Below are 14,645 nucleotides of genomic sequence, written 5' to 3' on the forward strand. Positions count from 1 at the left end.
CGTCTAATCCAGTGCATGAATAAAGAGTCACAATGCCACACCCACTGAGCAGCTGTCTAGTTTCTGTCTGAAAGCCACCAAGGATGAGGAGACCACCATCTATGAAGATAAAAAACTTCTACTATTGGACAACGCTAACTGTTAGAGGCATTTTGATGAGGACTAAAATGACATCCTTATAATTTTTACACAATGATCTTGGTTCTTCCATGTGGGGCCAAACATTATAAATCTAATCTCTCCTTCAAAAAAGAGCCATTCAAATACCTGCATAAAAATATTGTTCCCATTTTCTTCTCCAGATTCAAAATACCTGATCATTTAATTCTTCTGTCATGAAATCAAGGTTTTTCATTATCCTGGTTGCCCTCTCTTGACCATTTCCCCCCTTATCAGTATCATATTAAACAACGGTGCCCAGAATTCAACAAAGTATAAGAGATAAAGTCGAAGGGGAGACATCGTGACCTCCTTATTCCTGGAAGCTATGACAAATTTGCACTAGTTTCCTTGATTGTTACATTATATTAATGACAGTAAAATCCCCAGATCCTTTTCCAGACAACTGCTATCTATGCATGCCTCTCATATTTCATGAGTGTGGAGCAGTTTTTTTTGTACTAAACTCTTTTCATTTATACTTATTAAACATCATCTTATTAGGTATAGCCTAATGAACATGCCTGTCAAGCTCCCTTTGGATCTTGGGCCTGAATCTAGGAGTTTAGTTATCCCTCCTAGCTTTTTGTCACCTGAAAATTTGCTGAATACATCTTCTATGCCTTTGTGTAAGTCACTGATGAAAACTTAAGTCAAGTTGAGATGGCTGGCATCCTCCACTAGAGACATACAGCCCAAGGCTGTCAATAAAATATTAACACTCTTTGTCTGGTCATCCAAACTGTTCATTCAATAGGCAATACAATTTAATCTATACTATTCTTTTATCGATAATAGCATGAAATACTCAACAAAAAGCTTTGCTAAAATCTATACCATCTATGTGTACAGCACCGTGCTCAATACTGAAACAGAAAATAAGCATAGTCTGGTGAGACTTATTCTGAATGAAGTCATGATAGATCTCTGAAATAGCGCCAATGTTTCTAGATTATGTTCCCCCTCACCTCTGAAAAGAGTTTCTCTTCTTCTGAGTAAGATGCTTCATATAGTGAAGATAGTAAGAAAGAGCCTTTTCAAATTGTGAATGGTGGCAAGAATTATGACTCTGTAGTCAGGGTCGTGCTGCAATAACAATGAGTTGTCTCAACCAACTCATCCCATGATGAAGTACTAACACTGACATGTTAAGGCAGTGGCTGAGATGGTTTAGAGAGACTTTAATGTGGAGGTTTTATTGTTGTTGTTGTTTTTGGTAGAGGGGTACAGGGAATGGGTTGGTTGAAATGATATAAAAGTTCCTTCCAATTCAAACAATGCCCTTACTTCTTGATTGAAAGATGACAGACAAATAGACTTGGGAGATAGAGAGATAAAGAGATAGAGATATAGATACCAAGTCTCTTTATGACTTAGCTTAAAAATTTGGCAAGTAGTCCTTTATTTTTAAGGGCCATTCCTGTACCAAAATGAAAAACTGTGGGTGGGATGAGTAAAGTGGATTAAAGTCACAGGTAGGAGGAAAGATACCAAGTATGCTACTGTGAAGTAGCCAATGGGAGAAACCATGAGGAAGAAAGAATACACTAATAAATATTTGTTATATAATCCCTAAGAGTTAGTTTTTTTTATTATATCAGTTAGCAACAACATTTCAGGCAAATCTAGAAACATGAATTACTTATAATTTTGATAATGTAGAGGAAAATGTGATACTTTTTGAAGCAAAATAAAAAGTGTTTTTTGGTCTGCAGCGCAACTACAATCATTACCAAATTAACTGTTACTGTTGTTAGTAATAAAGAAGATTAAACAGCTTCACATAACTTGCTACACGTAAAAAATCACAAGAGCTTTTAAACCAAACTTTTTCATCATTTTAATTGCAATCCTTTATTCATGAGGGGAAAGATAAATACAATGCAGACCTATTCATCAAAGTACCCAACCATCTATATTCCACTCATTCATTTGTAGTTGTCCTTTAAAATAATTTCCCCAAAAGGGAAAGAGCAGAGGTACAGGGGCCAGTTGGAATACAATCCTTTATCGGGGGATTTTCTACCACTATGACTAAAATGAAAGTGGTTGTTTATTACATATATTCATTATAACACTTTCACTACACAATAAAACATCCTTTATTACTCTGCAGAGTACAATAAATGCATTTGGGTAGATAATAAATGTGGGCAATTACCTGGTTTATGCATTTCATTATACAAAGTAAGAATTCAAATCTATAATAGGTTTTCATTGGAGAACCTTCTTTTTCATACCATGACAACTTCTAACACAAAAACATTAGAGATATGTTTCTATGCTGTAGTTTCATCAGAAGAAAATAATGAATCTATTCAACACCCAAAATCGAGTTGGAAGAGATAATTTTGAGTAAATAAGAATATGGATAAATGGTTCCATTCAAAATGTATAAAACTAGTTTTTCCTACCGGCAAGAGCCTAGGGTTATATGGTTTAAGGGATCCTCATGAAGTCTAAAAGAACTAAACCCATAAGATTATTGGGCTGCAGTATTCATTCTGATAATTCACCAACAACACTCACTCCTTCTACTCCTCTTAGTTAACAGTTTTGCCTTTTACTGGTCCCATAGTGCAAGTTGAATAATAGCTAATATTTGTATAGCACTTCAAGGTTTATAAAGTTCATTACATTTTTTTATCTAATTCTATTCTCATATTAACCTACCTTTAAGAGAGAATAAGCACCTGCCTGTAGTAAATATTCTCAGTTCCCATGAAGACAAAAATTTACATAAAAATTTAACTGATATATAATTGTACAAAAATTATTACATTATATTAAGATGAAGTCATGAGCACACACTGATTAGTGCTTAATTTCATAATGCTCCTTAGAAAATACATGTGAAAGATGAGAATGGATGTTTAACTATATGCTAAGAGGAAAAAACCCACCACACAACAGCATAAAATAATTTGAGATTATAAATGGAAGGAATTAATTTCCAAAGGACAGAATGAAGAATATGATCCATAACAGAAAGCTAGCTGATGAAGGAGTTACAATAGTAGATCTACAATCAGAAAGACAAGATCAGAGTTCAAATGTAGTCTTCAATACTTACTGTGTGACCATAAGTAAATCACTTAGGCCCTTTTTGCCTCCCTTTTCTCAACTTTAAAATGAAGATCACAGTGGCACAGGTGTGCGAATTATGAAGATAATATTTATAAAATATTTAGCAGAGTGTCTGGTACATAGCAAGTTCTTAATAAATGCTGGGTCTCTTTTCATCACAAGAGGAACCATTTATATAGAATCTACTAAAAACCAGGCATTGTGCTAAACACTTTGTTTGCTTGTGTACTTCATTCCTAAATTAAGGACAGAAGCTTAAATTCATAAAAATTCTGGAGGACAATAAAGAATATTATTTCTCAATCTAAATAATTAAATATGTTCTATTTTAGAAATTTTTAAATCTTATAATTAAATTTTAATTTTATATGTATTTTTATTTTATTATTAAATATTTGTTTTTAGAAAAATTACTAAGTATATTCTTACAAAATGATAATTGAAGGAAAATTTCATTGAAAGGAAAATGAATGATGCCATGTTCTTGGAAAGCCATAGCTGAGCAACATAAGAATTAAAGCAAGAACTTCCAATTAAATAGGCAATTCTATCAATTTGGAAAGAAATGGTTCTCTAAATATTTACTTAAAATTTCAAATGTTTCCTAAATCTTTGATACAGTTCTTATAATAATTAGAATCCTAACTTCTTTGTAGTTCTAATACTGATAAAACATTAAGCTAATTAAATTGTTAGCCAAATCGAAATGTCCCTGTAGGTGAGCAGTTTATTTTCCTCATCTGGCTGAACTCCTATAGAAATATAAGTTAGGGATGGTCTGATTTCTAGGGTTAGTGAAAGGAGGGAATTTTGAGATAAGCCCTGAGAAAGGATTCTGGGTAATAAAGGAATTGTGGGAGTCTAAAACTGAAAAAAAAAAAAAACCTGAAATTTCCTTCTTGGATTTCATCTAAGCTGGAAGTGGGTTTTTGCTCTCTGTCTAAATTTCCAACAAGCTGAAGTAGGATTTTACTCTAAGGGATTCTTCCTGGATTGTAAAGATTTCATGGAGAAATCTTTGGCATGTAGATAGAGGATCTTTTAGGAGAAAACCAAATTTCCTTGAGTCCAAAGATCATCTGACAGTGGTCCATCTGCCAGAATTCCTCTCGGGTTAAGGTAATCCAAAGCTTTCCATCTATAACTTTGGGTTATTTAATACATGAGCCAAACCCAAGGGTTTTCCCTTTCTTTATTAATTACTGTTGGGAAAATTCTGTTGAGTCAGATAGCTTGGGAAAAGGTTTTAGGCAAGACAGGGAGCTGTAGGCAGGGCCTAGAGAAGAAACCAAAGGCTCCCCTTAAGCGGGGAACTTTAGTAGTTGGGAGGAGGTAGATTGAAAAGTATAAGATTATACCTACCAGTTTTATTTATTCCTTTTATTAAAATAAAGTTTGTTTCCATAATACAAGGATTTGGTGCTTAACTGGCCCTGAGGAGTTCCTAGGTAGGTTATAACATCTAACATCCCTCTGGATCAGTTCATTACACTCCTTCATAATTAGAAGGCTATTCCTAAGGAAGTGCTCAAAAAAAAAATTTAAGAGATCACAGGGAGCTAAATTTTAAGAAATCAATGTAAGCTAGGGGAAAAGATACTAAAAAAAAAGAATAACAAGTTTTCAACATTTTAAAAGGCAAGTAGAAATACTTGGGAGCTACATTTAATTGTTATCTTTTGACAGAGATATCTAAAATGATGGTTAAAACTAGAGTAATTACATGAGGAAATGAGTAGATTAAAATGAGTATCAGAAATTAGTAAAGATTCTAAAAGTAAAAGAATCTAGTGACATCCCAAACTCATTTTTAAATATATTTTGAATAATTTAGAATGTGTCCTAAATTAATCACTAAAAGTCACTGTGCATCCATTTCTCCTCTCCTAAAATAACCTAACTCTGAACTCTATGAATATTTACCTACAAATAAATTCCATATCAAATGCAACTAAAAACAGCATAATCCATAAAGGTTAAGTTACAAATCATTATGTAATGATTTGTCTTTCAGATTAAATCAGAAGCATTTTCATTTATTGAATGAGAAATTAGATAGGTAAGAGGGAAAAGATCATGGTTAGTTATGACCTAAGTTAAAAGCTGGTAGAGAATAGCAATTCAATATTCACAGACTGCATACAGAACCCTGCAGAACCTTGTAAATGAGATCAAGAATCGGGCAAAAAAGTTCATCCTAACTGTCCACTGAGGAAAAGTCAAATAAATACATGAAGAATTTCTATTGTTTAGACTGTAACAGTTGTTTTTGTAGTTTAGACTATTGCAGGACAACTTCTAGAGCTGGTTCCTTTCCAAATATATCTTGCTCAGACATCAAAAATGGAAAATAATCTGGTCCAAGAAATGAAAAATAAGAGAAAGTTAGGCCAGAGTGCTTTTAAGAAATGGTCCAGGGCTTTAAATGGCCACAATCTTATCAAAGGAACAAACATCTTTTTATTAGCTATATTCCTCAAATTATACTACATGGCTAAAATATCATAATCATCAAAAAATCAAAGTTAAAAGATACCTGAAGGGCAGAGGTGAGAAAAATAAATATTAGGTATTTGAAGAAAAGAAAAAAAGTGTTATGCATATATATACACACACATATACAATATAAGAATTATATCTGTATTTTTTTAACTTAACTCCATGAATATAAGGATAGTATGTAATAAGTAGTAAGATTAAAGAGAAAAACTGATGTCCTTGCAAAAAGAGAGAAAATGACTCTCAGTGGGCAGTTAACTACATTTGGGATCTAGATAGAAGGATCTTGCTTCATCAAACTATTAAACACTCTTGAGTTGCACTTTGACTCAAATCAAAGGGTCACTGAACCTTATTGAAAGAAGTGAAATTACTCTGTTGGTTCTACTTCAAATCCATATCTAATTTCATTTGGACTCTCATAGCTACTTGGAAATCTTTTATTCTTTCTTGCAGAGTTCCTACAAGAGTCATTCCAATCCTTCTACATGCCACTTAAACTACACATGATGACCCTACTTCATTCTCCATCATTCCCACTAGAAAACTTGGCATGATACTTTAAAAAGGGAAATTGAGCCCAACCATTTTGAGCTTCCTAATAGCTATATATATCTAGTGTAAAATGCCCTCAATATCATTCCCCATTCTCCAATTTGCTCCAATCTCAGAAGAGGATTTTCTCCCTTCCACACCAAAACCTTCTAAAGGTGTACTGTATCCAATCTAGATTTTTAATCTTCTGTAGGATACTGCCATTTTACCTACTTCTTCTCTTTATCCACCAGCAGCATCTCAATTGACTACAAACATGCCTAGTTACTGTTCTAAATTCCACTTTTCTCAATCAGTTTCAAACTCTTAGAAAAAGCAGTTTCGACTCAATTCCTCTATTGGTAAAATCTCCGAGTCATTTCAGAACAAGTAACAATCTAGTTTTCATCATCAAATCTATACTGAAATTGTTTTCTCCAAGGTTGCCAATGAATTCTTAATTGTTTCAATGGCTTTTTACCAGTCCACAGTCTGCACCTTTCTGCAGTATCTGACACTATCAAGGATCCCCAACTTCTGAATACTCTCTCCCATTTGGTTTTTTATGATTTTGCTTTTTGCCCTTTCTTCTACCTAATTACTGCTTCTGATTCTTCATTCCTAGATCTTATCAGCTCTGTGACCCTGGGCAAATCAGTTAATCTTTCAGACTTCCTGAATGTAAAATGTTGAGGAACCTGCTAAATGACTCAGTGCATATAGTGCTGGGCTTAGAAATAGGAAGGCCAAGGTTCAAATCCAGCCTCAGATAGATACAGGCAATGTGACTTCAAGCAAGTCATTTCTTGATTGCCATAATCCATTACTGAAGGAAATAGCCAAATACTCCAGGATATGTGCCAATAAAAATCTATGGAGAAAATAGAGAATCAAGAAGAATCAGGTATGACTGAACAACTAACTGCACAAAAAATGTACCAGAAACAGTTCCAAATACTAGGAGTACAAACAATGAAAAAAAAAGAAAAGAAAAGAAAACTAGTTCCTAATCTCAAGGAGCTCTGAGTTTAAAGGAGAAAATATGGAAATGATTAGATATGAACAAATTATGTACAACATAAATTAAGAGATAATCAGCAGAAGGAAGGCATATTAGCTTCAATAAAGGCTTCTTAAAAATGTTAAAATGTTAGTTGGGGCTTTGACGAATCCACGAAATGGTGACAAGAAGCATTCTTCTGAGGAGGAAAGCCAATGAAATGTTTATAGTCAGGAGATGAGTTTTCTTGTGCAAAGAACATTAAGGAAGCCAGTGTCACTAGATCACACGGTATAAGAGAGGAGAAAATAAGATTATGAAGAGTTTTAAGACTGAACAAAAAGGTTATTTATATATAATTCATTAACTGATCATTCATAGAAATAATGAATGGCGATTAAACCTAGGCATTAAAGGTCCAACACCAAGCTAAAAGGGTTTGAAATATAGGTCTGTACTGTTACTTAAGTCTGAAGATGTAGAGAGGAGGTTAACCAACAAATGACGACATTTTCTTCAGCCACAAAAACTCATGATACTATATACTGAAGCAAATGTTTTGGCAATCTGTGCTTGCCCACAATTAGGAAATCAAGGACATCTGAAGGACTCAGGTAAATACGGTGGCAACTGAAGTATTGTTACATATAAAAGAGTGGTTGCCTTGAACTGACCGCGGAAATATAGTTTCAAGACATTGTCTTGAGTTAAATCTAATATAAAGTGGTCCCCAGGGAAAAATTCCCAAATATGAAATATACCCAAGTCAGCTGGGTTTTTATGTAGATTTTAATTACTACAAATAAGGATTAATGAAAGAGAGAGAGTAAGAGGAAACAATGAGAAAAGGGCTAGGCCAGCTCAGGCCAGCCTAGGCTTTAAGCCCTAAGAATGAGATCAGTCAATCTTTATCCACTAACCACAAGATTTGTCCCAAGTAAGGTTCTAGTGTTCAGAGAGACCCTCCAGTTCAGCTCCTGAGCTCTACTTCAGCTTCCAAGGTTGAATTCCCCTCAGAGGCCTTCTGATTCTCCTTTTAAAGAGAATTTCCTCCTATGTCACCTCCCCTAAGTTCTCACATCTACCAATCATAGTATACATTTTCACAGGGCTGACCATTCTTAATTCACACCTTCTTTAATTCTCAACTTCTCTGGGTAAACTAAAACTTCGGAGTAAGTTCACACCTCTTTGCCCCATGCAAGTTTGCAAGTTGCCTGACCTTTTAATGATTAATTTGACCTTCATAGGTACTTAGCACCTTTTTGTATTAGATCTAAACATAGACTTAGCTTAAGGGCTTTTGCCTTACTATAAGTATGGGTTAAGTACTTTTCATTGTTCAGTAAAGAGTTTACAACTTTATCTTCCCCTAAAGTATGCTTAAGTATGGGTGGAGTAATGTTAGAGTTCTTATATTCCTGATCAAGTACCTTCATTGTTTAAAATGGGGAATGGTCTTAACCAAATGTTCTAAGGTAGAGTCTGAGAATCTTTAACATTCACAAGTCTGAGAAATTTTAAGATTCACAGTATGAACTGTAAATGCTAAAAAGAAATGTCCATTTGTAACATAAATCACAAAACATCTATTTTTTTAAAATAGATCTTTAAAAAAAAGGCACAAGCAGAGAGATAGAGGTAAGCTACTTACTGCCGTCCATGCACTTCTCTTACAGCGAGAGCACAGCCATTCATCTCGGATATCTTGAGAAGGAACACCATAGCAACCTGTTTTTTAAAAAATCAGGATATTGAAGTATTAGTTCATTTCAATCTCATAAATCATTCATAGAATAAAACTAGAAATTTGCAGTGGTCAGAAAGACCACATAAATCTCTTCATTAGTTAAAATATGACACTGACAAATTAAAATGACAAAATGATTTCAGAAAAGCAATTCATCCTCATCTCTTATGACTGAAATTTTAATGGCTACTGCTGCACAATAATTTGACTGACTGACTTAAAAGAAGTCTTAGTTCAAAGATTAGCAGTACAAGACTGCTTTGAGAATATGTAGTTGTCTACACTTTACTGAGCAAGAGCACATAAAGGAATTAAATTAAAATGTAATTTAAAAATAATATTTAACATTAATTCTAATTTTAAAATATATACTATCCAAAGTTTCACCTATCAGATCAAGGATACTCAGTGCATGAATGACATAAATTCAACATTACTGATCAGCATTTTATATTTTTCATTGGAAGAAAAAAGGAATTGCTTGAGCATTACCACTTACACTTGTGTCTACTACCCTCTGAAAGACAAATTTTGTTCATCCATAAAAAGACTATATTTGATACTGATAACTGAGATATAGTTTTAGAATACTGGCTCTGTATTCTATAAAATTTTTTTTCAAAATTTTTTCAAATTATAAAAAAAATTAAAAGATTTTAGGCAAAACTGATAGCCAATTCTGACAGCTTGAGCTAAGAACAAATCAATCATATCTTCTAGGACTTTGGGGACAGAGAAAGATTCTTTTTATGACCAAATGAAGAAAGATCATTAGCTTTAAAAAGAAACAAGAAATCATTTCTCTTTAAAGAAATGGTGAAAAAAGTTGATAAATAAATATCAAAAAAGAGGAACTGAAATTCTGAATAGCTCAGATCTAGTAAAAAAAACTATAGATAGAAAGGCTCATAAATTATTAAATAATCCATTTATTTACTTGCATGAACCTGTACACAACACTTTGCACAGGAAATCAGAAGACTAGTTCCATCCTCTTCAATGAAGGCATTAGATGGAGAATGTTCTGTGTTTTCTTCACTATAAATAAAACACATCTCTGGAATGAGTGGCTTAGTCTTTTCCAAGGCAGAAGTAACTTCATTGGATTTAGATTCCCATTTACAAAAAGAGTCTTCATTACTGTTGTCTGGCTGAAAAATATGATGTTTATATTACATTGAAAGTTAGCAGCACCTTCCTTCAGTACATCTCCTAGTCTAGGAGACTGCAAATCTTGAACATTCAAGGGCAGTGATGGTGAGCCTATGGCACAGGTGCTAAAGATGACATGCAGAGCATTCTCTGGGGGCACAAAGTTAACCTACCCCACACCCCCAGAATTTATACTGGAATGGCAGAGGGACTGGGGAAGAGCTGCACCCCTCCCTGCCTCTACAGCGCCTGACGACATTTTACACATGCCCCACATCTCTGCCCAGCAGCCCAATGGGAGAGAACAAGGTGTAATGCAAGTCACTCCCCTCCTCTTCTCTACACTCACTGAGGACATTCTCCACTTCATTCCCCCCCAACTCAGCAGCCCAATAAGAGCTCTTTCTCACTCCTGTGTATGTGTTTATGTGTGTGCAAGTGGAAGGTGGGAGGGGAGTGGCGGGGGGGGGGGGGGGGGGTGCACAGTTTCTAAAAGGTTCACAAGTTCTACCCTAGGAACTTCAAAAACAGTGACAACAACAATGTAATTGGGAAGAAGAGCAATGAAAACAATCAAAAATAAAAGGTCTAAAATTATACTGATAAACGTTATCCTGAAAGAAGAGATATAAAAAGCCTGTCTTTTTTATGAAGGCAATAGAGTATAACTATGGTACGCTGACTACAATACTGGACTTAAGGCATATTCTATATTATTAGAAATTGAATATAGGAGCAAAAGAAATATAATTTATAAAGTGCTTTAAAACAATGCCTGATACATAGCAAGCAAACAAATGATTGTTTCCTACCTTGATCTCTAGGGTAAGTGTGTGAGGGATGAAATGGGAAAAGTATGAGATGAAAAAGATAAAACGTAAAAAAGATTATTTCCCAAAAATGATTTCTGATTTCACGTGGATCTCTTATTAATCTCATCCACCCAAGGATTTATCTATTATTTCAAAGCTTCTTGCAAGTGATGACAAATCAAAGAGGGAAAATTTTTATTTAAAATTCAAGAAATAGAAAAACTAATTAGTATCAGAAAATGTACTTAAGAGAGGGTAGATTTCAGTCAATTTTGTCACAGCAATTATGCGGTCTCATACTGAATATAATGTGTGAAAGCCTAACTGTTCCCTTCTCGTGTATTGTATAGTTTTATCATAATGATTTTATAGCAATAGGAATATATATGTATAGAAACTACTTATTGAAATTTAAAAAAAAAAAAGAGAGAGGGTAGATGATTTTGCCAACACTTAGCACATAGTCAGTGGCAAAATGAAGAGAAATAAAGCTTTTCTAATCATAACATGTACAAAATTCAAAGTGTGAGCAAAATTTTCCCTTTTTTAAAAAAAGTTTAAAAGAGTAACATGACATTTGTTATATTCTAAAACTGTCTACATGGAAACAATTTATCAGCATACAAGTCTAAAAAATCTGAAATGGTCCTCATATTTTATCTACAAATATCATCATTTACCTACAAATGTCACTTTTACTTATTCTTGTAGAAGTTGAGCTCCTACAAGGCAGAAACTGTCTGTTTAACTTATTCTAATAATGCTCCAAACAGGATCACTTAAGGAGAGGTTAAATCAATGTTAACCCAATCAAGAAGTATTTACTAAGAACCCAGCATGTCCATACCTTCAATTATTTGGAGATGATAACATGATATTAAAAATAAGGGTTCAGAGTTAACACATACAATTTGAAATTTTTTCAATACCTATTATAGAATTACCCTATCTTAAGCTTTTCAAGCTTTAGGTGCTTAAATTTCACCTCCATATTTCCAAACAAGAATATTACTTTTTTTTAAAAGTTGGGGGTAATTATATAAGAACTGGCAGTTTTGGAAATTTATTTTAAAATAAGAAAATACTGACATACAAATGGACCAAAATATTAGTGTTATCTATCAGTGTATTTTACATTCACAATTCACCTTGTTTATATAATAATTAACAGATCTCATACTATTACCAAAAGGCTTTTATTAAAATAAAAATGATAAAGAGACCTTAGTCATTATTTACTTGGGTTCCTAAAATCTTTCATACCTTATAGTAGGGCATCAAGAGAGTACAAATAGCACAGTAGGGTTCCATTTTAGCAACAGCTGCATTGTACTCCTGCTCAGCCACAAAATTTGGTGCTTTGCTCTGCCAAAGGTAGACAAGTGGCTTGGCCCAGGATTCAGTTTCTTGAACTTCTTCCTCAACTGATGGAACCTCAGGCAATTCTTAAAGAAAAGAAATACCTAAAAATATTGGGTTGTTGCAAACTAGAGAAAACAGTATTATAGCTTGATCTTTAGAATAAGAAGATCTGGGCATAACATGAACTAGCAATGCTACATAGTAAGTTTAATGCTTCCTAAAGTATCTCTGTTTAATCACATACCAATAGGATAAAAGAGAAATTTAGTATCTTCTTACTAATTTATTTTATTACTTATCATATTAATTATTCTATTATGAAGACTATTAATCCTTACATCAAGTATTTAGGGAACTTGTTTTTACAGGCAGACTCTGGGATGCCTTTTGTCAATGTTAGCCCACAATTAATACCAAAATGCATATATATCTACTAATCTGAAAGAGACTGATGTGTTAAATTTGGAGAACAAAAAACCTATATAGACAAAGTGTGATAGGAATAAAAAGCATAATGTGACATTCCAAGACAGGCAAAGAAAAATTTACCAAAACAAATCAACACACATTTAATATGTGCCTACTATGCGTCAGAAATTGGGTAAAGTGCTAAGGATACAAATAACAACATAAACCAGTTATCACTATTAGAGTTCTAAGTAATCTAATAGAGGAGGCAATATGCAAAAAAAAAAAAACCTATGAGCATATGAGATTAATACAAGAGAAATGAGAGGTAATGCCGGAAAGAAGGCAGTTCCATTAAGAGGACCAAGAAAGGCTTTTTCTGAAAGTGGGATTTTAGCTGATGCTTGAAAGAAGCCTGGAAATCCAAGAGACTGTGGTGAAGAAGGATGGCATTCTAGGCATGGGAACTAGTCAGTGAGATTGCTGAGGTTGAGAGCAAGAGTCATATTAGAGAAACACCAGAGACCAGTTACTATACCCTATGCCAAAAGAACAGATAGAAGGATAATCAGGTATAAGAAGACTGGAAAAGTAGAAGAGGGCAGACATGACAAAGGATTTAGAAAACAGACATCGGATTTTATATTTGATCCTGGAAGTAAGAAAGAGTCACTGAAATTCATGGATTAGGAAGATGGGGGTTGTCATGGGCAGCTTTGGATTGTGATGGCAATCAGTCTGACACACTAAACACAAAGTAAAGCTCTGCTATGTACAGAAAAGATGCTTTAAAAATTTTACAAAAGGAATGGTATTCATTTTCATGAACTTCAGAGTAAGTAGAGGATCAAGATACACAGATATAGGTAACAACTGAGAAAAAATGCTCAACGCCATAGTTTCCTACCGTTATGTGTTGTAAAATGCCAAGTAAAAGATTCTTCTACCAGTAAGAACCAGGGATGTTGTGAATTGTATGTAATGTACTTAGCAACTAATGGAAAGATATTCTTGACAATCCCTCTCTATTTGTCATCTTTACTATTGACTAAGCTGACTTAATAAATTATGAAGTAGCAGTCACTTCATCAACAGAAAAGATTTGAAGATAGAAACAAAAAGTTTCTAATGAATCCAAAGGAAACAGAAAGTCCTTGTTCAGGAATTATGAAGTAGAGAGTAAGCAGAAGTTTTACCTTATAGTTGAAAACTATCTTAGAAAGTCAATTACATGAAAATGCTATCAATATGGAGGAATCCCTTACATATTAGGAATCTAAACATTCAAAAAATTTGTTGATTGAGCAAAAAATATTTGCTAAATTAAAATGGTTAAATCATGTTCAAACATTAAAACTTCAATGAAATACATATGATCTGCTAACTCTGAACCAATGCACATAGAAACTTTTTTGCAATTCATTCGAAATCATGGGGTTATAAAAGGTTGGAGTCTAAAAAGCAGTGTGTTTTGAGTCTAGTGTTTCAATATAAATTCTAAAGGATATTCATAAAGCATATCAAAAAAACATATTTAACATTTATATGATTTACTGATTTAGTTTTATGAATTTAATTAAGTTTTAGTGTATGTGTGTGTGTGTGTGTAAATAAAAATTTTTCTTTTTATTATTAAAGGCAACCATAGATATGATTTAAAACAACACCTACATTATAAGACAAGGGTCTAACAAAATGATTCTTGAAATCATAAAATGAGATCTGGCAAGCTGTTCTATAATATTCATCATATTAAGCAGAACATTCTAAAGTAAGAGTAGAAAGGTAGGTTGTAGACTGCATTTTAGGTATAAGAAAAAACATAATTATGTCTAGGTTTCTTAGATTAACAATGTCTAAATAATGCATAGGCAATGAAGAG

At 33.5% G+C, this 14,645-nt stretch overlaps 1 protein-coding gene across 12 annotated transcripts in view; it reads right to left on the reverse strand.

Annotated features, from left to right (window-relative positions):
* KDM4C (lysine demethylase 4C) overlaps positions 1 to 14,645 on the reverse strand; it is a 469,399-nt gene that overhangs the window by 203,504 nt on the left and 251,250 nt on the right. For 11 of the 12 annotated variants that reach the window (XM_016424248.2, XM_007499560.3, XM_016424249.2 and 8 more), the window contains 3 exons: positions 12,257 to 12,438; positions 9,967 to 10,180; positions 8,934 to 9,010 (listed from right to left, as the gene is read on the reverse strand). In XM_016424248.2, the coding sequence (XP_016279734.1) occupies positions 8,934 to 9,010; positions 9,967 to 10,180; positions 12,257 to 12,438 (473 nt within the window). Of the gene's footprint in view, positions 1 to 8,933; positions 9,011 to 9,966; positions 10,181 to 12,256; positions 12,439 to 14,645 lie in introns of those variants that run through there. The other variant, XR_001623634.2, reaches the window with a different exon arrangement.

Source organism: Monodelphis domestica, chromosome 7 (genome assembly GCF_027887165.1).
Source record: "Monodelphis domestica isolate mMonDom1 chromosome 7, mMonDom1.pri, whole genome shotgun sequence".
Taxonomy (NCBI): domain Eukaryota; kingdom Metazoa; phylum Chordata; class Mammalia; order Didelphimorphia; family Didelphidae; genus Monodelphis; species Monodelphis domestica.